The following is a 26,115-nucleotide window of genomic DNA, read 5'->3' as shown; positions in this document are numbered from 1 at the left end:
CTCATTCCCAAGAATGGTCTTCATTCACTGTCTCTACCTCCTTACTTCCTATTCATGCTTCATTCAGCAATCCCCGGGCTTCTGCCTTTATTTCTCCCACCAACATTTCCAAGCAAAAATCAACACTGACCCCTTACATACCAAATGCAGGAGACATTTTCAGCTCTCATCAAAGTCTCGCTCTGGTATCTTGCACTATATTACATGCTCTTCCTTTTTTAATATTTTTGTTTTCTCTTAAAGAATATATTCCTAACCCTTTGATTATTCACTTGATCACCTAACTAACTCTTAAACACTGGTGCTTCTCAGAGCTCTGTTCATTTGATAGTGACACTATCAAATATTGCAAGGATGCAAAGACACTGAATCACTCGTATATTTTTTGGAAGTCATGTAAAATGGTACAGATTCTCTGGAAAATGGCAGGTAAGCAAACTGTAGCACATCTATGCCAAAGATCACTACTGGGCAATAAAAAGGAATGACATAACAACCTGGATGAATCTTCAGAGAATTATGCCAAGTGAAAAAAGCCAATCCCAAAAGGTCACATACTATCCGATTCCATTTATATAACATTCTTACATATAATATTTAAATGATAAATCATGCAAAGAGCAAATCAGTGGTTGTGAAGGGTCAAAGTCGAGGTGGGACAACAGGGAAGTGGGTGTGACTATAAAAGAGCAACATGAGGGATTCCTGTGGTGATGGAAATGTTCTGTATCTTGGCAGTATCAATCTTATTATCCTGGTTATATTGTACTGTAGTTTTGCAAGATGTTACCACTGAAGCAAATTGGATAAAGGGTACACAGGATCTATCTGTATTATTTCTTACAATTACATTTTTATCTCAAAATAAGTTAATATATATAGAGTTGATATTTCCATGAAAACTTCATATGCTTTGAAAAGAATCAGTGAAGACAATTACAAAAAAATGCTGTCAAATTAGTAATATCTGATACAACAGAAAAAAAAAACCATAAGCATCTATAATTCTGTTCTGATTTGTTTTGTTTTCCCCAAACTATGTTTAACTTATATTTTTATTACTTTATTTTATTACTTTACATGATGACAGGATGTCTGTATTTATTGATAACCTCATCTTGTTTTAAATTTGAGCCATTTTGTCTTGTTGTATTATGTTTTGCATATGCCTCGTCTCTCTGTGCCTGTTTCCTCATCTGCTTCTAAGAGATGTTGTGAAGACTAAATGAGATAAGTACACGGCTCATGGTATATGCTCAATATTAAGTACTTTCATTGTATTCTATTTAAAAGGAGTGAGGAAAGACCTTTTTCAACCTTTGAGGAATGTGTCATAGTGAGATATAGTCTCACACTATGCCTAGCACATAATAAGCAATCAATAAGTACTCGTTGAATAAATAAATGGATGTATATGAGAGAAATATAGGGTCTGAAACAGAATATCCACAGTAGGAATAAATAAGGTTAGAGAGATATGAGACATTTCATAGGGTCAATCGACAGGAATCTGTGACTGATTAAATAAACAAAGTAGCAAAGGGAATTAAGAATCATTCTAAAGTTTCAAGTGCTGATGACCTGTGGAAGTCATTAACCAGAGAAGATGGGACAGAATATCAGATCTGAGAGGAAAGATGAATTTGCCTGTGGACATGTTGAACTAGATGAGCTTGTGGGTTATACAGCCAGAAATTTCCAGTGACCATCAGAAATCCATATCTGGCACTCACAAAAAAAGCTGGATAAGACAGGAAGCTATGACAGGTGGAAGAGGAAGAAATAAAAGAATGGAGTTAAAAACTGTGAGTCATCTGTGTATGTAGATTAGCTGACACCATAGAAGTGGATGTTATTACCCTAGAAATATAGCACGCGGTGAGAACAACTAACATGATTACAGCTCAGGTTACAAAAAGTAATTTTTTACTCCAAGCACTGCCACTGTGGCCTTGTTTGAAATTTAACATTTTAGTCATCTAAATGGAATATCACACAGCTGTCCTCCGCATCTGCTGGCAGCAGCTCATCTGCTGGTATATGTGAGTAGGCTTAAATCTAGCCCACATGGTAAAGAGGAAATAGGAGCAAAAACCCAACGCACAAAAATCCCTACCTAAAAGTTTAACAATATGTCTTTTAAACCATGTTAAATAATGTGGTGAATACTGGAAAGCTTGTGATTAAATCCTTCTACTCCATAAGTATCAATATTGGCAGAGCACCTGAAATCTATGCAAGAGTACATAAATACATTTTGTAAGATTCTTAGTATTTTGTTAAGTCAACAGTAATCTCCTTTAAGATGTAACCAAGTAGAATTTTCTAAGAATGTAACAGTCCTATTAGAGAAATATTTAGGAAGGACGGAAGGACGGAAGGACAGGAGGGAGGGAGGAAGGAAGGAAGGAAGGAGGGGGGGGGGAGAGAGAGAGAGAGAGAGAGAGGAGAGAGATGAAGAGAGAGAGAGAGAGAGAGATAGGAGAGAAAGAGAGAGAGAACTCTCGCTCTAGCATCGGCATACTCCCTCTCTCTCTCTCCCTCTCTCCCTCTCTCCCTCTCACCCTCGCCCCCCTCTCTCCCTCTCTCCCTCTCTCCTCTCCCTCTCTCCCTCCTCCCTGCCCTCTCTCTCCCTCTCCCCTCCACCCTCCCTCCCTCCCCCTCCTCCTCCCTCCCTCCCGTCCCTCCCCACTCCCTCCTCCCCGAAGAAATCAGTGATATATAAACTAAAGTAACAGAGGGTTAGGGTGTTTCTGAACAAAAGTCAGAAACTTCCTTCTCCGAGAGACTAAAATGGTAGTGGTGGTAGGGAGGGACAGAAGCTAAAAATAACAGCATTAACTGGAACTAAAGAAGAAATATCTATTTTCGAATCAGTTTTTTTCCCCTCAAAATGTTTTTTCTTCATTTCCTCAGGCTTTCTACATTTCACACTGGAAACAAAGTCACCCTGCCTCAACTTCAGGACCCATGAGAAACTATAACTTATGACAGACTCAACTAAGTGCACTTGTCCAGTTCACGAAGCATTTGGTTGGCCATGGCAAAGCTGAGTAGTGCACCAAAAACGTGTGTGTGCAAAACAGCAGTGGAAAATACAGTGAAGGTAATAGCACCCTGAGAACTGAGAAGAAAAGTACAGTAAAAAATGCTATGCTGTATTTGACTTGAGAAAGCCAAATCTGGCTTGGGCACTTATACTAGTGGCCTTAGGAAGTCAATCTCCAAGAGTCTCTATTCTTATCCCCTAAAACAGTATCTTCCTCATAAGGGTCATTGTAAGAATCAAATAAGATTACGTAGATGAAAGTACTCTGTAAATTATGAGGTGAAATGCAAATATTAGCGAAAGGTGGAAGCTATTTAGATTTCTACGGTAAAGCTCCTCCATGTGTTATTCCAGGCTTAATGATAATTAAAACAAACCCTCAAGCGGATTATCCAAAGAAAAACAAGGTAGGGTAAATACCATAGCAATCTACCATTTTATCTTTTAAGATTTTTTTTTTAACAAAAGTGATATATACATTTCAAGTTCTAGAATAAGATTCAGAATGAAAATTCATCTTCCTCCCTCCTACTACAACACCCTTCTATAAGGCCAACACCACCAAATTTCTTATGCCTACTAGAAGAAAAAAAATGATTCAAGTAATCAAATATGCATACTTTTAGAAATTTTTACACAAATGATGTTGCACACTCAGACTGTATCTTTCATTTTGCCTTATTTAACCAATTGCTATTGATAGGCATGTAGGCTGTTTCTCCAATTTTGCTATTATAATTAATGCTATACAAAAATATCTGCATGTGTGTTATCTTGACATTCCAAAACTATTTGTAAATTCTTAGCAGTGGAATTTCTGGATCAGAAAGCATGTACTTTATCTTGATGGTTATTGTCAATTTACTCTCCAAAAATGTACCAATTTCATGCCCATCTATAGTATGAATTATGAATGGCCATTTCTATACATGCTTACCAAAATATGTACTCTAAAACTTTACATATGCTTATTAATCATTTTTTGTATGTACGAATCACCTGTTCATATATGTTGCCCTTTTCTGAGATGCCTTTTTCTTAATGATTCCCCTCCCCCACCTCCACAGGTGATCATTCCTCTTTCAACGTGATTTCCCCTAAACAGTTTTAGGGGAACAAGTTGCATCAAATTCATTCATCTTTTATGGATTTTGTGTCCCACTTAGGAAGCTCTTCCATACCCTACACTTGTGTTCTCCCACCGAAAGTCAAGTTCCACTTTCACATTCAAAACTTCAACCCTTTGGTGCCCCATTTGTAAATATAAACAGTCAACCAATTATCACAAGATTCTAAGCAAATATTACAGATAAGACTAAAACAAACAAAAAAAAAAGGTGTAGGAAATAAACTATAGAAGAAAACTTAATCTTTAAAATTAGTAATAATGCAATCATGAAATAACAGAATACATATATGTAAGGAATGTTCACATAACAGAAGTGTATTTTAAATTTTAAACATAGCAGAACTTTTAAACTCTGCAAAAAGGTTGAAAGATGAAAATCCAGGAAACCTCCTAGAAAGTGAAACTTTAAGACAAGAGAAAAGATGAGAAACTTAAAGAACTGGTCCAAGGAGGTCTCGCTTCTGAATAGTAAACATTCCAGGTATAGGAGATAAAATTAGGGTATGATAGAAAGCAATAAAATAACTCAAGATTTGCTTTCAGCAGATGAAATTGATATACCTGCTACCTGATGTGTCTGATCATTGCAATATCATTTATCTTTGTAATCCCAAAGCCAGGTGTAAACCAGAAAACCCATGTATTTGAAAGACTAAATTAGTCATTTAACTTCAAGGTATGAGGCCTTTGAAATAAAATAAATAAAGGGATGTTCGAAAAACAGAATCAGTGAGCCTCAGGCCTCTTGGTATTGATAACGGTTGACATTATTTTCTAGCCTGGAATTCAATATCTTGCACTGGTAACAAGTGAGCTGTACCTATCTGTTGTCAACACTTGCCCAAAAGCTTGAAAAATGAGGACAAAGCTATTGGCCATTAAAGTGGTGATTAAGAATACACCTGAGATAGATTAGCAAGTAGAGGACCTAGAGAGACAAATCTAAACTTTTTTTTATCAAAATAAAGTGTTTGGTAGGTGCGCACAGTGGAGTTCATATGGAAAAACTTTAGTGTCTATATGCCAACAATTATTTCACTTAATACATAAAATATCGTCCTAGTTATCAAAAGAATCACCATAGAACATCAGTCATTAAAGCTAAGGAATTAAAACTTTGAAAAAGGATCAAAGTATTAAAAATCACTGTAAAAACATAGAAAGTTGAGAAAGTTAAAAAAATGAGATGGTTGACATGTAATTGGTAGAGGAGGCAAGTGAATAAACCTCTCAAAAAAAATCTCGTTTTAAAAAAATACCTACATTTATTTACTAAATCATTTTAGAGGACATAAGAGTCAATAGGTCACTATTCTTGGGGAAGAATTCATTTTACAAAAAGGATAAAAGATTTAAAGTGAAAGAAAAAAACTCGAGGGATAATTTAGTAAATAGAAAAACTTACTTTATCTCCACCTCCAGTAAGACAACTAAGTATCTATAAACTCTCTGGACTACATAGTAATTATATAGTATGCCTTTCCACTTCAGTCATACCTACAAGATCTTGCCATTAAAGTTCTTTACACAAAGTCCACAAATGGACTTTGCAAATGTATCTAAACTCTGTGCTTGTGTACATCTTTCTGTAAAGCTACCTGCTTTATTTTTTTTACTAAAGACTTCCAGAAAAACTGTCTTCAAAAAGTTACCATATTGCTTCAGCATGAAAGCTCTTGTCCATTTATTCTCATAAGCCTGAGTCATAAATTTCCAGTTCATTGTCTTTACACTTAGAAAAATACTATTTCATTTAAAATACTCTCTTAAAACATGACTAGTACTATGAAGGGATACCATAGTTAATCTCTTGTTGTGACACCTTAAAAAATATGGAGGCACTCAAAATATTTTAAACAAACACTGGGTATAGAAGAAAAGACTAAGCTAAAGACCCTACTGTAGTACAAAACATAATAGCTAAAAAAGACTGAGAAAGACATCATCAAACTTGATCGACACCATTCTTTTTTTTTTTTTTTTTTTAAGCGAGGCAACCCTTGGTTGACCTCACAGATTGCAAGGACCTTGTCAGTTTACGATCTCTTATTTTTAATTTTTTATGCCTACACACTTGGTCTTCCTAGGTGGTTTCCCATCCAAGTACTAACCAGGCCCGACCCTGCTTAGCTTCCGAGATCAGATGGGACCAGGCTTGTTCAGGGTGGCATGGCTATAAACAACACCATTTTTAAACATCAAATTTTCCCCTCAATCACTTGATCATATTTCTGTTTTTCTATATGCTTTTTCTATATGCTTTTTTGTTTGTGGTCTAGACAAAAAAGCCATGAACTAATTGATCAGGAATACTAATATCCTTAGCCCACAAAGTACCTACCATGAATTACAAAGTTCTGTTAAATAGTAAATCTCATTACATCCTCTATCTTGATATTTACTATTTACTTCACTAAATTTAATACCACAGTTAAGCATGCCTTCAGAGTTTAATTGCTGAACCCTTGCCCAACTCAAAAATATTAACTATAATAATTTAATGCTCTTATATTATCTTCTTGAGATTACTTAACACCCCAGAGTGAGAGGAGGGTCAAAACAAGAACTTTCTGCCTCAGCAAGTGACTTGCCTTGGTTGCAGAGTAAGAATGACCTTCTCCAACCCTTACTACACTCCAGAATATTGCAATCAAAATGCTAATTTTGAAAACTATTCATTAAAGTAATTGAGAAATAAAATATTCATTAAGTTCTTATTAATGAGAAACATACAAGCTTAAATTGTGAGCTGTGAGAACACATGTCTAGAATGGATACTAAACTCTGGCAGTGCCTGCTACACTATTTAAGTCGGGATATACGCACAGAGAGAAACCTAAAGTTTTCATAAGGAGAGAAAGACAATTACGGCACCTAACATTAATTAAACACTGATGGGTCAGGCGCTATGTTAAGCCTTTTAGATATGTTCTTAGTTGAACTTCACAACTTCCCTATGAAGTTGATCTATCATCACCTCCATTTTATATCTGGGGAAATGGTCTTACACAGAAACAGAAGAGAGATCTCAGAGGTAAAGTGATTTGCCCAAGATCAGTAACTAAGTGGCAAAATCAGGACTCAAACACAGCATTACCCAACCACAAACCTATTCTTTTTGATGACTAAACATTTTGCTATTCAAATTGAGAATCCACTAGAAAGCATTAGCCTGACTGATGGTGGACCAGCAGTATTACCTGTACATCTATTGTACCTTGTATTATTATACATGTTGTATGCACTTGAAGGTGGCTAACTATAACACATGCCCTCCTGCATGATAGCGTCAAGGAAAATGTGTTATTTGGCCAATGAAAACTAAATGAAATCTTTTGATGAACAGCACTTATATCAGAGAAAATTAATTATTAAAGAAACTGCTATATATAAAAAGGCTTCATATTTTCACATAATAGCATGGACCATAAATACCCTTATTCAAGAGTTATAAGTGATGAATACTAAAAATTAAGTATTTTACCTATCGATTAAATGTTTAATCAAATAAGAACACTGAAGGTGCATGTAACTTTTTTATTGAGGCACAACAAGGCATTATAACTTGCCCGAACTTGAGGCAGTCAGTTTAGTAAGCTGAACGTTAATACAGGTAAGGATTAAGTGCAAACAATATACATTCACAGCTTGACTAGTGAGGCTACATCACAATTTATAAAGTGCCAGATTAGTGCTAAGTGTCATTCAGCTTGAATTTTTTCACCTTGGGGAGGAAAACAAAAAAGTAAGGACCTGCTCCTTCCTCTAGGAATGAAAACATTTTCCTAAACCAACCAGTCACCAGGTCAAGGACTACTTTTCTTTTAATCCCACCAATGAGAACATCATCCTCTTGTTGTCAATTCTGTACTGACTGACTTTTCAATCTTGATAAAGAAGATAGCCTGAAAACGTAGAATATTTCCAGCTACTTCCATAAATGGCTCCCCTGTGCAAACGTAACCATATCTGGTCTCCTTGGAAGAGCTGAAGAATTGCATGATTGCTAGCAGTTTCATGGTCTGGAGCACCATCATTGGCATAGGCAGATACCAGGACCTCTTCATTCTTCATGAGGTTGACATACAGTGGCACATTCACCGCCAGCTTTAGCATGTGAAAAATGAAAACATAAGTGCCATTCACCGGGCAATTAAATCGACCAAGCTGCAGATCAAAAGTTTCTCCCAGGTTGTTCAGAAGAAGATCAAATACAATAGGTTGGTCTAAAGTTCCTGGGGCGAGATTAGAGGTTCTGGCTGCTGAGAAGGCAACTCGCATCTGCTGAGGCAGGGGATACACGTGGACTGGCAGTATGGTGGCTGCTGGACTTGTCACTGGCACATCCACAGGGGTCATGCTACGGGAGTCCCCTTGTCCAGAGTCACCACTGTTAAAGGTTTCGTTGTCTCTTTCTGGGCTGCTCACCTGAGAAGAATCACTCCACCCTGCTGTTTTATTAGCAACAGTGAGTTTCTCATAATGAAGCAGTTAGCTTTGAACACAATATTTAACATTAGTCGGCTACTGAAACACGAAGATACATTTTACAGTCAATTCCAAAATAAAAGCAATAAAGTATAGCTACAGTAGGCTTTTCTAGATTTTTTCTGGCAATAGGCTTTCACACCACTATTCTAAAGGTGGAAGATGGCCTTGTCTACTAGTCTCATTTTTTTTTTTAAGATTAAGAAAATAAGACCCCTGAAAGTTTGGATAACTTAACACTAGTTAAGGTTAGTTAGCAAAGTCTAAAACCCAGGTTTGCACTTTCTTTTTACTTCTTTATCTTTCTCCCATAATTCTCACTGTGTTCCTAATTACTGACTAACCTATTCAAAGTATCTGATGTAGAAGGACTCAAGAAAACTGAGATTACATAAAAGAATCAACTTTTAGAACTACTAGCCATTGAAAGATATTTTGTTATGGTACTACTGTAAGCCCCATGATGAACACTTGCTCTTTATTTCCAAGTTAATGTGATATCATGAGATGATGTTTTAAGAACTGTACAAAAAACACTGCTGAGATATAAGGCAACATGAATATTGGCTACTTTCTTGAAAGGAAAAGATTGTTTTCCTGTGACAAAGTTAGTTCATCTTCAGCAATTCTTGATTTTTTCAGTTACACTGAATCTTTTAATAGTGCCTTCACATTTTAAAAAGTATTACAAGTACCTTGCTTTTGTTTCAAGTCTTACTTGTTGCTTATTCCTAACTACCTATATAGTGACACCCGGAGTATCTGAAAGTGCCCACTATTACAAAAACCATCATCCTGAAACATCACATGTAACTATTTAAAGTCATCATTGTGAACATATATCTAAGGTAAAATTATGCTCTAGCGTCAAGAAAACTGAATCAATCAATATCTGCGTTTGTCTGTCTTAATTAAACAGAAAACTGATTTCTACAGCTTTTCTAAGTAGTTTAATATCTCCCTCAGATCTTTAGAACTACAACTTAATGCAAATTGAAAACCTCAGCAAGATGAATGCTGAAAACAATGAACTTTGGGGAGAACTTGACAGACGATGAAGAAGGATCTAGAGGTATGTTTTGGGTAAATAAATTACTCAGTTAATCATCCTTACCTCTTGAATTTGCCCGAGGACCACCAGATGTCCCTCCTCGCTTGTAACACTGCTGGAAATTATCCTAAAATGAACACATAATATTTACCTCAGCTCTAAAAACACAACACAATTAGTTATTATTCAGGATTATTGACTGGTAAATCTGTAAGAATAAAGTCTTCTTAGCCCTTTCTCTGGCCTTCTTCAACAAACAGAGAGGCTCAGATGGTTCCAAACACCAAGAAAAACAATAATGCAAGGGTAGCAATACTTTCTTCAACTGTTAATTAACCTGATTTGGTTAATACTTGCAAAAACAATAAAGCATCTGGAAAATACTGCATAAAAAAAATACAATGCTATATAACGGGATAAGTTTAGAAATATGGCATAGTCCCTCTGTCCCTCATCTCAATAAAAAAAGGAGATAAAGCAAGAACACAGACTATTTCAATCTTGCTCCATTCATAAACTAAGCTGTAAAAACAATTACAAACTATGTCAGGGCTTTGTTTTGTCTTGACCATGAAATTGATAAGAATTATTTAGTATGAATGTATTACTGCCTGAAAATATACACTATTATCTTCAAGAAAAAAATATTCAAGGCAACATTTCACACTGACTCCTAAGTATGATAAAAGTACACTACTATACAACCCATGATAAGTGTAATTAGTGGTATAGATTAATACATGTAATAAAAAAATTTAAACAGTACAAGAAGGTATACAATGAAAATAACAATTAAGTCCCCTATTTAGAATCCTAGTCCTCTTTCCAACCACTGTTATTGTTTCCTCAGAAAGAAATTTAAAGCAGCATACAAAAATACTAGGATATTGGTGTTAAGAACAGATAGCTCCATTACTAAAGTCTACATTTAACAATGCACTCCATTCGCATAGTACATGAGAATCATGTAATAACAACTAACAATATCTGCATACTTGAGATATACCTAGTACTGTGGTACTAAGCATTTATACATATTAGTTCATTTCATCCTCAGAATATCTCACAGAGTAACCCTCACAAACACCTCAGAGGAAGATGAGTAACAAACATCTGTCTTCATCTAACAGATGAGGAACTAGAGCTCAGAAAGTTTAAGTAACATGCCTGCGGTCACACAACAAGTGGTGAAATCAGGGGTCAAACTCAAGTCATTTAGATGACTTGGTTTGTACCCCAAATGCATTCTTCACCTCTTTTCAATACTGCCTTTGTACAGACATCTATTTTACCTCACATAACTGTAAGCTCTTCAAGCACAAGCACTTTATATATTTCCAACGGAAATGGTAACATTTTAAGTACTATACAAAAAACACTGCTCAGATATACATGCTTAAAGGCTTGTAAAACTCTGAAACTGAAAATGTCGATGTAGTATAAATTCATATTCATATGTGACTAATGACAGGGAGTTCACAAGGTTTGTTAAAGTGATATGTCTAACATCCTCTTGTCAGTCTAGAGTAGTAAAGAAAATCTGCTGAGCTATTCAGATCGGAATTAACAAAAATATTAAACATATAAAAAGTACTTTGCTGTACTTGATATCTAGAAAAGTTCAATTGAAAGCAATATAGTAAAGTTTAGATCATGGCCTCTGGAGTTAAGAAACGTGCAGTCTAATCTTAGTCCTACCATTTACTTAGTGCTAATCTTGTGACCTTACACAAGTTATTTAACTTGTTTCTGAACCTCAGTTTCTCTCATAGGATGGAGGAGTAAATGAGTTCATGCAAACATAATTAAGAAAGTCCTTAAGACCTTCTAAGTTGTCATTTATCTTCCATGTGTTATTAGAAAAGCTTCCAACTCCACTCTCTACAGTACTTACAAGCAAAAACTAACAGTGCCTTATAACAATTTATGACTCTGCTATAGTTTAATCAACAGCTTAACGTCAACTACTGTACTACTAATTCAACCATGACAACTATTCTTACCCTTTGGGAATAAGATGTTCCAGGATATTCTCTAGCTTGGAACTGTAGCTGGCTATAATTTCCATTGGAAATTGAAGGAGGTCCTCTATAAGTATCAAAACCTAATAAATAAACAACTTACATAAAATTATGAGCAAAATTATACTACACTTGTGAATAGTCTAATTCCATACCATTTTTAAAGTTAAATTGATCATATAATGCCATCATTAGATTTATGCCTTCTTATTGCTTCTACAATACATGATTATAAAATATTGCTGACTTCAAATAAGTCAACTGTAGAAACTCACTACTGCTGGGATGTCACTGAGATTAGGAAATGTGGTGAGTAGGTAGTTAAGGCTCCTGTGTAGAGTACTCACTCTGCTAACACCAAACAGTGACTGGAATACTTGGAACCACATTTAAAACTAAACACAACATCACTATCATAGTCTCAAAGTTTATGTTTTTATCTGTGGTATACTCTGGTAGACAAATAACTAGAAAATGGGCATTGTCTAATTATGACACATTTTGAGCAATTAACAAAAGAAATTATTCAAACATGAAAGCCAAACTTCATCCCCAAAAGAAAATAATGCTCAACCTTTCACTTGGATAAATACCAGGATCAATCTGCTTTTCATACAAAAAGTTCCTCTGCTATAGAGAATAGGTATATTAGAAAACTGTATCTTGTAGAAATAGGGGATTCTCTACTATATTATAAATGGCAACTACAAAAAGGAACAAAGTAAAGTAAAAATCGTTTGCATCAAGTAAATATATAGACAAAATAATTCAGTATAATTAAATTTTATTCAGAGCATACCTTTATAACCACCAGGGGACCGATACGTATTGGTTAGTAATCTCCCACCACGAGTACATCCTCTAACGGATCCCCGGCTATTGACAAATGGTTGAGAGGGTCTGGGAAATACATTCGTCTGTGCTGGGTAAAAGGCAAGGCTACCACTGCTTATTTGAATAGTTCCATCAGGATAACTTGCTGCTTAAGGAAACAGTTTTAAAGTCCAAGAGTTAAATGGTAATAAAGATTAAATACTCTTTATACTGAAAAGTTAGTGTATACCAAAAACCTTTAATACAATTTTCTACATTAAAAAAAAAGGTGCTATATATATGTATCTATATAGAAAGAAATGTAGGAATCTTTATTTAAATAATGTATTTAATAGGACATTATTCAGCCTTAAAAAAGAAGGAAATTCTGACACGTGCTACAACATGGAAGAACCTTAGAGATATGCTGAGTGAAACAGGCCAATCACAAAAAGACAAATATCCTATGATTCTATTCAGGTAAGTACCCAGAGTAGCTAAATTCATAGAGACAAAGTAGAATAGTGGCTGCTAGGGTTTGAGAGGAAAGGGGAATGGGAAGTTAGTGTTAAATGAGTACAGAGCTTCAGCTGGGGAAGGTAAAAAAAGTTCTAGAGATAGATGATGGTGATGGCTGCACAACAATCGGAATGTATTTAATGTCACAGACTGTATACTTAAAAATGGTTAAAATAGTAAGTTTTATGCTATCTATCTATATTTTACCATAATTGAAGATAAAAATAGGCTAAATGTTCCAGATGAAGGAGAAAAGAAAATGAATTTTCATTAGTACCATAATGAGAAGGCATATAATAAAAATATCCTTTAAGTAAATCACCTGCCCTATGTTTGCACAGTACAGGTGAGGACAGATAAGGTCTGTGGCTAGGTACAGGGATTTACATTTACTGCTCCCTGTGATTAACCAAGTACCCAGAATGCGCAATTGATCTGCTCAGGCTTAAGTTTTAGAAGTCTCAATAGGGGTCTAAAATACCAATGCTAAAAACCTACAAGTGCTTCTTAAATTAGAAAATAATTATAAAGATGCTTATTCTTTCATGATTTAGAATCACGTAAAAGATCAAAATAGTCTCCCATCTCTAAGCAAACAGTGGAATTAGCATACTAAGTTCTATCTTCATATTAATCAATGCTTTTATCATAAGAAGAAAGAAAAGAGAAAAGGCCAAATAGCCATCTCTCTGTGCTAAAACCATTAACAGAATGAATAGTTTCAAAACCTTCATAAAAGCGACTGGACAATGCCCGATCTACCCCTATCACTGTCTATGGCAATCAAAGTAATCAGATTAAAAAATATGAGCCTATATATTCATATAAATCACCCACCTAAGTTCCACCTCTACAGAAGTTAAAAATTAATGGTGAACCTAACAGAGGAAAAGGCATTACGTGTTTGTCAACACTTGAACATGTAAAAAGAAAATGCTTACTACTCAGGAAAGTACTGCTAAAGTATCATTACAGAGTTGTTTTCCATTCAATTAGCTTTCACGTAAGTCTTCAAAATATGATATGCAAAGATCTTACCAGTCTCTTGAGAAAGAACAGTTTGTTCTACGTGTATAGCTGGCAGTTGGCACTGGGGTGGTGTTTGTGTACTTGCTGTAGTAAAACTTTGATTGTAGCCAGGTGAATAGGGGGATTCTTTTGTTTCTTGTTCTTTCCGTGGAGGCAGAGGTGCATTAACATTGAATACCTTAAAAGACAAGGCTACACTGAATATTTTGTGAAATTTCATAGAAAATGATGAAGTGTGACATCCCACAAATCTTGGCAACATTTAAAAACTTCTATTTGACGGGCAAAGGACTTGAATTAACATTTCTCCAAAAAAGTTAATGGCCAATAAACACAAAAGATGCTCAACATCATTAGTTATTAGGGAAATATAAACCAAAACTATACTGAGATATTGCTTCATTGCACCCATTAGGATGGCTATTATTGAAAAAAACAAAAAATCTAAGTTTTACCAAGGCTGTGGTCAAATTGGAACCCTCGTGTATTGCTGGTAGGAGTGTAAAATGGTGCAGCCACTGTAAAAAACAGTATGGTAGTTCCTCAAAAAGTTAAACAGAATTACCATATGATCCGACAATTTCACTTCTAGGCATATACTCAAAATAACTGAAAGCAGAGATTCAAGTAGATATTTGTACACCAATGTTCATAGCAGCATCAGTCATAATAAACAAAAAGGGAGAACAACCCAAGTGTCCATCAACAAATGGATAAACGAAATGTGGCATATTCATACAATGAAATATTGTTAAGAAATAAATAAATAAATAAATAAATGAAATGAAATGAAATGAAATGAAATGAAATGAAATGAAATGAAATGAAATGAAATGCTACAGCCCTGAAAATATTTAGTGAAATAAGCCAGGTACAAAATATTGTGATTCCACTTATATGCGGTGCCTATAAAATAGGTAAATTCATGGAGGTAGAAAGTACAATAGAGGTTATCGGGGGCTTAGAAGAAGGAAAAATAAGCAATTATTATTTAATGGGTAGAGTTTCTGTTTGGGATGATGAAACTCTGGGAACAAATAGTGGTGATGAGTGTACAATACTTTGGAGGTACTTAATGCATACTAAAAAACAGTAAAGTTTATGTTATGCATATTTTACCATAAGAAAAAACTCCTATTTGATTTCTGACAGAATTTAAACCCAAGTACAAAAGTTAATCTTCCTATTATTATGCTATCAGAATAATGCTTATTAAGAAAGCTATATAGGGGAAGAGGGTACTTTTTCAAAAACTAAAGGTGAATGAAAAAATTTGCCATTTACTTATTTTCTACCATGTGGAAGGCAATGACTTGTCTAGACTCTGGCCATCGTCTATAAAACAACACGTCTATTACTCTCTAGCCTCCTTGTCCTGCTCCATTTTTTCTCATGACACATTAACACCTGATGTATATTTTCCTCTCTAGCCCCCATAATAAAATGTAAGCTTCTTGAGCAGAGACTTGTCTCTTTTTCCTTTTTACAACCTCAGTGATTTGAGAACAATGCCTGGCTTTATAACAACCTGTTTGTTGAATGAAGGAATGAACAAACAAATGAACGAACGAATGAACAAACAAGAACCAACCTGTACTGGAGAGAATTTAAACAGGTTGGCATGAGCAAAAAAAAAAAAAAAAAAAAGTATTGTGATAATGTAGAAGGCACGCAAACGAGCCTGGCAGGTTATACCAGACTTCCAAAGTTTTTGAGTGTCAGGCAAAGGACTTTCAATTTCATTCTGTAATGGACTGCAGTTTGCTTTTAATTGGGAATGAGGAAAAGTAAAACCAAATGTGGTAATACTGTGGAATGGACTAACAGGGAAAGAGGGAAAGCAAAAAACTAAGCCATTGGAAGTGGCCAAGCAGGAAGTGATAGGATTAGTGAATTCAGGTCTCTGAATTCACAGGCCTATTCCCCTGCACTGTGCCTGCTTTGCATTGCCACTCCACTGGCCCCACTCTGCCACTATCGCTCAAAAGTACCTGGAGTGGGCCATTCAGCACTGTCAGGAAAGGCACTTATTGGCTAAGACTTTTGTTTTCTAAAGAACTATTTTATACTATTCTGTGTTTAGAAAATAAACATACAAACCTAGCTATAAGACGACTTAAAATTTTTTTAAAATACAATTTGTAGAGGACTATGTAATCCAAAATACCCCACGAAACTGAACAATTCTTCAAAAACTAGCACGAGATCAAGATGAAATCAAATGAAAGTTTCAACATTGATAGACTATCCGGGTATGTGTCTTGCATGTCCAGTTGTTGACAGTATGGAACATCGCTAGTGTGGTATTAGTAATGGTTAGTATTATTAAGCTGTTCATAGAAAATTGTTTCCCATTTAATAGGGGTCCTCGGCTTTGTCTGCTACTAATTTTCGGAGAGGCTAAAATGCTCTGATAAAATATCCATTCAAAATTCTTGAGGCTTTGGATTTAATACTCTCCCACCACTACCAATATTTCCATTGGACAAATGTAAATTCTACCCGCCAAACAAGGGTTAATATAAAAGGCAAATTTTTCCCACAGTACTTAATAACAGATATAAGCGAAACAATGGCTTTTTAACAGGAATAATGAACTGCGATCATCATTCACGTTTCATACTCACGGTCTGCATGGCTTGAAAGGGTGCTGCGTTAATAGTTACTGAACTACTACTTGATGGAGGTGACTGGAAGCCCTGGTCAGAGCCCTTTGACATGGGAGGATTTGGAGCAGCTAGTGAAGACGGTTGCTTGCTTGGAGGAACTGCTGCCTGGGGAGGAGAAATGCAGCATCAGCCCGTCACCTACCGTACGACAGGCAGTTAACTTACACTAAACCCCAGACTAGCAAAAGTCAGCAAGTTCTATAGGATGACATTTGGACACAGGAATGCAAAAGAATAGCTTTTGCTTACAATTTCAAATCTCGATTGCTGAGGATGCACACTAGCATTTGCTTTACACAGCTTGCTGACTAAGTGAAAGAGTCTTACTAATAATCAGTCTAACAGATGAGGGACTGAACTTTTTATGAGTCTCTAGTCCTTTTCAAAGCCTGAAGTGGTATTTTCCATTAGGTTAAGAACATAATATCATTCCAAATTTATACACCAGAATTAGGTTCAAGAAAAACGCTGGGTTAGTTGCTTAATCAGTGTTAATATTTCCCTATTTTAAAATCTTATTAGTGGATTTCTAAGTCAGCTGTCTAAAAAAAGAGAACCAAACCTGATCTAATTTCAATAATCCTTATTAATAAGCAACTCCTTGCTTTAACAGATTCTAACTCCAAAGGCTTAAGAAGATACCAAAATTCAGTCCCAATCAGATCATGAAGCAGAGAGCTGTGACTCACCTGGTAATAAATATTTCCTCTTCTCAAAACAGGGAGCCAAGTAATTTAGACCAAGTAAATACCATAAAAACTAATGATCATCTATATTTTCTTATATTCTATAAGGAATACATATTCTTGTATAATAGTTAACCAAAAAAAAGTAAAACCTAAGAGTTGCTATATTAATCCCAAAAATCCTCTCTCTTGCTATATCTTTCTCAAAAATGTGCTCAAACTTAGCGAAAACTATCCCTTTAGAATTGAAAGCGCAAACATAATCCAGTAAAATACTTTTGACAAAATTAGCCAAAAAGAGACTATAGATCATTCCAATTGAGTAAGTGCTAACAGTAAAACTATAACATTATTGAGACTTCAGTTATGAATAAAAAGATTATTCTCCTAAGGATTTATAAAGTGATAAACGTGACCAATTTTACCTAGAACTTTTCATCTTTATTGACATTAGCAATTTTGATGTATTTATTGTATCTGATAAAGCGAGACAATATTAAATCTATTTACATATCAAAGTCACAATAAAGTTACTTAAGTTCCAGGACCACGATATCTATAGAAGGCAATACATTAGTAAAGTATAAATGTTAAATCATTCAACTGATCATGCCTGTAATTCATAAAATAAGCTGATTCTGCTATTCTTTAAGACAGAAAATAAATTAAGACAATTGGTCTTTGATTACCTCAGGAGTCTCTGAGGTCATAAAGTCTGTTTCAGATCCTGAAGAAGCCTGGTCAGTAGTAACCAAGCAAGCATTTGAGCTACAAGTAACTGGAGAAGCAGCAGCCTACACAGGAAGATACGAAACATTGTAAAAGGAACATTATTTCTTGGGCCCTGGGCTTTCTAATTATGTTACTCTTGAGCACTCACTAGTGGAAAACACTATGCTAAATACTTTACTGCACATATTAACATATTTAATTCTCACAATAACCTGTGAGATAGGTACAAATGTCCCCATTTACTGACAATCTAGCAGAAGCAAAGAAAGGTTAAGTAATTTACCCAAGACCATATTAAAATTAAGTGGCAGAGTTGAGATTCAAACCCGAGCAGTCAACTACATTGCCTTTCCAGGCCTGGTCACCAAAGCTACATGTCTAATCCCATCTTCACTTATCAAGATTCTTGGCCCTGGAAACCTGAGGCTAGACTGCAACCTGGCACTCCATAACAGCTCACTGGAAGATGAGCTCAGGGCACACTTAACACTCCAGGCACAGCTCTGCCAGGGATCATGGTAACTATGCTTTTATTCTGAGCACTCCAAGTGTCTTAAAGAGGCAGACAGACGTCTAAAAAGAAAGGAAAAGCTCTATATAAATCAGAATGGCACCAAAATTCTAACAAAAAATCAAAACTAATAATATTTATAAAATAAAAATTGGGAGAAAGCACAGTAGAACTAATGCTGTGACAACTATAACCAATTAAAAACCAACAGAATGACTAGGAATTCTACAATATAACAGGTGTTAGCTATAATATAGAGAGACCCATAAAAATCTAACAATCACAAGATCTGAAGTGTCAGTGAATCTACTCCTTTTATCTAAATGCTTTGATGTGGTTCTTAGAAGCCCAAGTAATAAAATGGGTGAATTGAAAACTAATTAATAGTAACCAAATATCAGACCAGTTATGGTTCAGTGAACTTCTCAAAGGAGTCATAATGATATACCACTTCTTGGGTAAGAGATGGGGACCATGTTTCAAAAAGGTTTGAAACTAGGCCTTTCTTCTGGCCTTCTCATTAAAATAATGAGACAAATGCCCAAAATAAGTAGGACTGGCTATTGTGGGGACATAACTAATTTCTCCAGCTGCAGAAAGATTCACAGATGCTAAGTTAAGGCAACTCAGGCCACTTGATAGATAAGCTTTAAAAGATTTAAATTTTAGTTAAAAGGTTCACTTAACAAAAAAATAAAGACATTCTTTATGTTAATACTTACTTAGAAATTATGGCAATTCTTGATTCCAAATGACTGCTTTTTAAGTAGACCAGCTGGAGGTAGTTTTAGTTATTGGTGAGTATACATGATGGTTCCAAAAAATGGATGTGCAAATTCACCCAGGGAGCTTATTAAAAATACAGTTAACTAGATAACACCCCTGGAAATTCTGATCCAATAGGTTTACGGTGTTACCTAGGAGTATGTATTTTTATTAAAAAGTGATTCTGATGCAGCCATCCCATAGGGCTGCCCCTGAAAACTACTAAAATAGATCAACGGCTTTTCAAAAAAATTTAAACTTTTCAATTGAAAGCCTCAGGTAGAAATCTACTAGGTAGAACAGATAAAATGGAACTCTTTAGTTACAGCAGTGAGTGGGGTGAGGGCTCTTGTTCAGCAAATACATTTTGAAAATTGAGCCACACCTTATCAAACTAAATATAAACCACTTTAAACAAATAGTATTTACTTATAAGTTTTTGGAAGGTAAGGCAACAACTGTTGAACCACCTGGTCAACATATTCAGCCTATTTTTAAAGCAGTTACTGTCAAGAAAATTGTTATAAAGCTTTCGGAGGGATCCTGAGGGGAAAAACATTTAAGGTAATAACCAGAAAACTAGAGAGCCTTGAACTTACTATTGATGGAAATGCAATGTGATATTTAGAGATCTCAGTGATCTGGTCCCTTTATATCTCTAAGTGTGTCCTGTGAAAATTAGTTCCTCAGAATGTTAACTACTATTGAGAGGGGAGAGAGAGCTGGCTAATAATGGGTTAAGTAAAATTAGTTTCTATCTTTAGACTCCTTACGATGCTGATAGACCAAGTGACTTAGGTAAGCTCAATAGCAAAGTAGATTCCTAAAGCCATGTATATACCTCTGAATTCTTCAGGTTTGCTCTTTTCTTACTAAAGATGGCTAGGCGCCTCTATTATAATAGATGTCTTCCCGGTGGTCATTAGGGAATCTTTTGAAGACTAGTTATACTTATCTAAAAAACTAGACATTTAGAACATTTTCAATAGGTATAGCAGAATCATTGAGTCTGATCATTCTTACCAAAGCAAGAGTTTCTTCTCTGAATAGCAAAGAAGAGTAAATGAAAAATTAATTGGAGAAGTTACCTGTAATGTCTCTTGAAGAAAATCACTTTGACTGGATAGATTTTGTTCTGTAGATGCTGCATTGAGTGAAATCAACAATAAACTAATGAAAGAAAGGTTTATGCATATCAACTGGGTGGAAACTAAACTCTATACTTTATATATATAGCAGCAGCTGGAAGCACTAGGTCTAAAGTCCATCATGAACTTCCTATTAGAGCTCTAAAGTGTCAGAGAGGACTGCAGAATAGAATCAGTTCCAGCTGTGATACATAATAATGTTTTAAGGTTAAATGAGCAAAAGCAGTATTTAAAGGCTTCCAAAAGAACAGAAATAGGACTTTTAAAAACAACTGGTAATAGTAATCTAGAACATAAAATTTGAGTTATCATGAACAACAATTAACTAATACACCTTATTTTCAAGTTTCAAAGTAAATCTTAGCCAGGTCATCTGTCTCTTCAGTATTTTTTCCTTATTGATCATGTATATTAGTATACTTTTCAATTACACAGTTCAGCTGGTTTCCTAATGTCTGTAGCTTTTGTTAATTACTCTATTCTTACTTCACCCAGGAATTACTATATAATCTTCTAGTGTATACTGCTTACTACAGCTGGACTATGGCTTTGATTACATCACTGCTGCCCCTAAGATAAAGTAGCACAGAGCAAGGAGCCTAAAGTCTGAAGTATCAAGCCAGATTCAAATCTAGTAGCTAGGCTTGATCATTAGTTACTACGTTACTCAGAGTACTAAGTATCACTTAGGTAATTTTACTCATAGTTAGGATCCAAAAGCCTCAACATTAGATTTATAGAGTCAAAAGGACTCAAGCTACTTCTAGTCAGAATTCACTCCAAGAACATAAAAAAAAAAAAAAAATTGCAAAAAGTTATTGCTTATTTCCATTCATCCATCTGGAGACTTTCTCTAAAATGCAAACAGGTCAGTTAAGTACACTAATATCCTAATGGTAACTTACCCATATATAACTGATAACATATGGAAACACATAGAATAAATTAACACACAGACATTGTTTAATCCTTAAGATATCTAGGGTTACAAATAAAAGATATCTTATTTGTAAAAGAAACTTGCTAGACCTACAACTATCTGTTCCAAGTCTTAAGAATGATTACATACCTACTGGGCTGCTTGGAGTAGTTGAAGGCGGCTGTGATGATGGAATTGCACTTGACGGTTTGTCAAAATCCAGAATAGATTCCTAAAGCCAAGATTTTAAATAATGTGGAAACAAAGATTTTTCATTTAATAACTGTTACCATTAAATTATTCACGATTCTGTCCATAGCTTATTAGTGATAAGAATCTAGCTAATAACTATCCCAAGAGGTTAATAACTCAGTCTTTACAGGAACAGAAATTAAGAGTTAAAAAATAAAGTAATTGTCAAACCTTAGGTTGTCTCAAGTGTTAAGACTATAATAGTAATTCAAAGGCCCGACTTGGAAAAGGAAACTCCTGACTTGAGGTCTTAAGCATTAACCCTAATGTGGACTGAACCCTCATTTTTATTATACCTCACTATTGAAAGGGTCTAATTACTTTATCTCGACCACTAAACTAGTTCACGCTGTTACGTTTTCATGATGAGAAGCCATTCTCTTCCTGCACCCATCATGGTTCTCCCAGAAATGTTTCCCACATCTTGAGTACTTAAGCTATAGACTTCTAGTGATCATCTTAGTTCTTTTGTCTTCAAATAATCTGAAGGGGTAAGCAATTCCCTCATTTTACAAATAAGCAGAGGGTTGGAGGCTAAATAACTTGCCAATACATTATACAGCTCATAAATGGTAAAAGTGGGGTTTAAACGTGGGTCTAATTCCAAAGCTCAAGATCTCTTTACCACAAAAATATCTTATTTGTCTACTTCATCCCTCAATAATATACTATTCTGAAATTCTGTAAGCGGGTATATGGCACAATTTAACATTTAATTATTGACAACACAAGTTCACAATTTTATACAACTACAATATAAACTTTTTTTTTTTTAACACCTACAGCACCTAGTCTTCCTAGGTGGTCTCCCATCCAAGTACTAACCAGGCCCGACCCTGCTTAGCTTCTGAGATCAGATGAGATCAGGCTTATTTAGGGGGCATGGCTGTAGACTATAATATAAATTTCTTAAAGGTGATGAATGTCTTATGATTTTCCATGCACAATGGCACTACCAGAATACCAAGCATAGAGTAGGTTCTCATAATCCAAGTGGAAACTACTGATGACCTGTAGCAGTAATACTTGAGCACTGTAAGCTTTTTACATGTTTAATTCATTTTATTAGAACAAACAGAAATCGGAACTATTATTCTCATTTTTCAAAAGAAACAAAGGCAGAGAGTTAAGTAACTTGCCTAAACAATTAGAGCTAGAAACTGACAAAGCCAGGATTCTTACTCATTCTGAACACCAGAATCTATGCTCTTAACTTCATTAAAATGCTTCAGATCAGAAGCCAGTAGTCTCATGAATAGCGGTTAAGATTTATTTAATAATGACTCATACTTGCATAAAGTTACAAGTTCCTTGAATCTGGGTCATCAAATCCTGCAGTTTTTCTTTCCTTAATACTGGATCCTTTGGAAGGGTAGAGGAAGAACCTACGGGCTGATGCATAGGCTTAGGCACCTACAAGATAAACCCATTAAGAGTAAAATTCAAATTCAACAGCCAGTTCAGGAAACTTAGCTATTCACTACCTCTTAATGAAATCAAAACTCAAACCTAATTTATCAGATTTATCTCAGGTAAAAAATTTCCACATAAATGCAATTTTCTAAATAATTTAATCAAACTTTAAACACTTTTTTCCCCTTCAGAACAACTTTCATGGAAATCTTTCTAAAACATCCCCTTTTTTTTTTAAGGGATCCAGAATAACAGGGCTTCCTTGATAGGAAGTTCCTTCATTATGGACAGCTGTTGCCACATGTCCTCTAGGACAAGATGCTACTGACTCTAAGACACATCGATGATATTTTTTCCCTATGGAAAAATTACTACCACATTAAATATACATCCCGGTTTTAAGATGTATCTGATTTCAGAAACATTAAGATGTAAAAATATGTATGTATACATCCTACAATTGGGAGATACACTGTTATATTTTGTTATAAGGTAAGTACATTTAGAGGGGCTATTGGTGTTTATAAGGTGGTTAGCCTTCATGCTAAACTGCTTCAGATTGCTGTACACCCTGAATTAGACCTAATGTTCATAGTTAAGTCTTATATCTATCAGCGTGCCTCTAACTACCCGCTCTATTCACCTTTTAATTCATTTGGAAGTCACACAGCTAAGTTTATCAAAAGTGTCATATAAAATAAGAGTTAACAGACTCTACATGAATACATAAAAGGCTCTTTTAGGAGAAAAGTATAGGCTTTAGTGATTAACCTAGTCTTTTGATGTTGAACTCCATTTTGCCCTTGACTATACTTATTCATGTTCTAGACAACTGAGATTGCAAGACAGACAAAGACAAATACTGTATTATAAAAAGAAATGTCCTCTCAGTCACTAAAAAACCTTGCAACTTCAATATAATGCTGTCTGTTCCATAAAAGCAAATTAAATACAAGTTCTAACTTTTCTAACTAAACACCCCAGATTTTAAATTATTCAACAAATGTCATGACGTGATAAGAGCTTGGTATTGCTATACCTAGGGGAACTTTAATTTTTTTTAACAGCTTTACAAAGGTATAAAATTGAGTTTTTAAATGTTTCTCAAAATAGTTGACATGTTATAATTACTGTTGTATGATATCTAGTTAATGAAATAAAGCTATCAACCTTCTGTGGAGTCACAAAGAAGCTAAAATATTAGCACTTGAAAAAAAGAGGAAGAAAGGAAAGCAAAAAAAGACAAGTAATTCTGAAATTCTCTTCCCCTAAGATAGACTGAGATAAGGGTAATTTCCTTATAAAATGCAATGCTGAGATGTCCCCAAGCAAAATGTTTTTGACACTGTAAGAAGATCAGAGTTTTATCAGAAAACCTTTGGCTAAAATGACGTGGAAGTGCAAAGGACAGAAAGTTCCTATTTCTTAGCAAACAAGGTGGTTAACAAGTTTGCATTTAAATAGTGGTAAATAAAGTATAATTTAACAAAAGTAACACTAACTAACATTGTATCCAAGGATTATTCATTATAAACCTTGTCTTCCTGAAATAGGTTAATTATCATTAACAGAATGAGTCTTTATATTTGAACTAAATCTCATGCTCCAAAACCTAATCCAGAATATTTAATGCATATAGTTTCCATCCCCAGAAAATTATTTTGGAGCAGAAATGGAGAACTAATTCAGACCCTTCCCCAAAAACTGGAATATCCGCAACTACCATTTCTTCTTCAAAGAACACAGGTTTATCTTAGTGACTACAAATGAGTGAAAAAGCAGCAAGAGAATACGGAAAAATATAACTTTTGTCAGAAAAAGTCACCCATGTTCCAGATGGAAGAAAACAAGTGAAATATAGTATAACAAGTCTCCCACCCTGTGACATGCATGTACATTTCTCACTTGTTCACACTGTGATCTTGTCTCAGCTACCCACTATTTTGATGTTATATCATTAAAGTTTTGGCATTAAAACAATATTTCTGATTGTAGAAATTTCATTTTAGGTTAGCCTCAAAAGCTCTACTTCCAATTTTTAAGGGGAACCAATAAATTATGCATAAAAGGGTTAAGTAAAATATTATATACAATTATTTACATGTGTTTTATTATTAAAGAAAACAAAAAAGTTATTACCGCAACTCCTTATTTATGCCTACATTGACAGAAGCAGACTGATACAGATCAACTCACATCTTTGGATTCTGTATTAAACTTCCTGGGCAAGAGATGGTCATTTGGTATGAGGCTTGCTGCAGCTGTCCCCCAGGACTTTGGAGAAATCTGTGATTGTGGTGTTAAAGGGTGTTTTTGATTCTGGACAGTGTTTTCCCAGGATTTAGAAGTCTCTGGCTGTCTAGAATCCTGCTCTTCACACATGGGAGAGGTCCATGACTTGGTGATGTCCTGCTCCTTCTGCAGAGAAGGTACCCAAGACTTTGGAGTTTGCTTCTTCTGATCCTGTTCCTTCTGCAGCTGAACTGGCCAAGGCTTTGGTGTCTCCTGCTTCTTCTGTTCCTCTTGAATGTATCCTGCTTTGGATTTAGGAGTTTCTTGCTTCCACTGGCTAGAAGCTGGCTTGGGTTTAGAGACGTCCTGCTTCTTCTGTTCTTCCTGCAGAGCAGACCTGAGTTTTGGAATCTCTTGTTTCCTCTGTTCTAAGGAAACTGCAGGCTTTGCTACCTCCTGGTGCTTAACAGAAGACTCCCATGACTTGAAGGGTTCCTGTTTCTTCTCCTCGCCATCTGGTTCAGTAAGCATATCCCAACATTTGGGGAGATTTGGTTTTCTAGCATAATCCGTTTCCCAAGATTGCTCTTCCTCTTGTTTGCTTGAATAATCTACTTCTGTCATGTATCGTCTATTAAGAAACTAGACCAGAGAGAAAAAAAAAAGTGTGCTTGAGTCATAAAATTTGT

General features: G+C 35.2%; 1 protein-coding gene, 1 long non-coding RNA gene and 2 pseudogenes across 27 annotated transcripts in view; 1 reads left to right on the top strand and 3 right to left on the bottom strand.

Moving 5' to 3' along the window:
* The first annotated feature begins 2,714 nt into the window (after positions 1-2,714).
* On the top strand, positions 2,715-25,392 carry LOC107514397. Its single transcript, XR_001597772.2, has 3 exons — positions 2,715-3,106; positions 9,633-9,738; positions 23,434-25,392. It is a non-coding gene; the product is annotated as an uncharacterized LOC107514397 (long non-coding RNA).
* Positions 6,242-6,359, bottom strand: LOC118614770 (annotated as a pseudogene).
* CAPRIN2 (caprin family member 2) overlaps positions 7,701-26,115 on the bottom strand; it is a 39,250-nt gene continuing 20,835 nt past the window's right edge. For 7 of the 26 annotated variants that reach the window (XM_016152036.2, XM_016152035.2, XM_036236707.1 and 4 more), the window contains 11 exons: positions 25,391-26,068; positions 23,072-23,194; positions 21,680-21,761; positions 20,551-20,606; positions 18,144-18,248; positions 16,727-16,873; positions 14,109-14,277; positions 12,538-12,720; positions 11,721-11,821; positions 9,781-9,844; positions 7,701-8,629 (listed from right to left, as the gene is read on the bottom strand). In XM_016152036.2, the coding sequence (XP_016007522.2) occupies positions 8,061-8,629; positions 9,781-9,844; positions 11,721-11,821; positions 12,538-12,720; positions 14,109-14,277; positions 16,727-16,873; positions 18,144-18,248; positions 20,551-20,606; positions 21,680-21,761; positions 23,072-23,194; positions 25,391-26,068 (2,277 nt within the window). In that variant the 3' untranslated portion in view covers positions 7,701-8,060. Of the gene's footprint in view, positions 8,674-9,780; positions 9,845-11,720; positions 11,822-12,537; positions 12,721-14,108; positions 14,278-16,726; positions 16,874-18,143; positions 18,249-20,550; positions 20,607-21,679; positions 21,762-23,071; positions 23,195-25,390; positions 26,069-26,115 lie in introns of all 26 variants that reach the window. The other 19 variants (XM_036236710.1, XM_016152038.2, XM_016152033.2 and 16 more) reach the window with 12 other exon arrangements.
* LOC118614548 lies at positions 22,558-22,675 on the bottom strand (annotated as a pseudogene).

This window comes from Rousettus aegyptiacus, unplaced genomic scaffold (genome assembly GCF_014176215.1).
Source record: "Rousettus aegyptiacus isolate mRouAeg1 unplaced genomic scaffold, mRouAeg1.p scaffold_m13_p_2, whole genome shotgun sequence".
NCBI lineage: Eukaryota > Metazoa > Chordata > Mammalia > Chiroptera > Pteropodidae > Rousettus > Rousettus aegyptiacus.
This window is presented reverse-complemented; position numbering and strand designations above follow the sequence as displayed.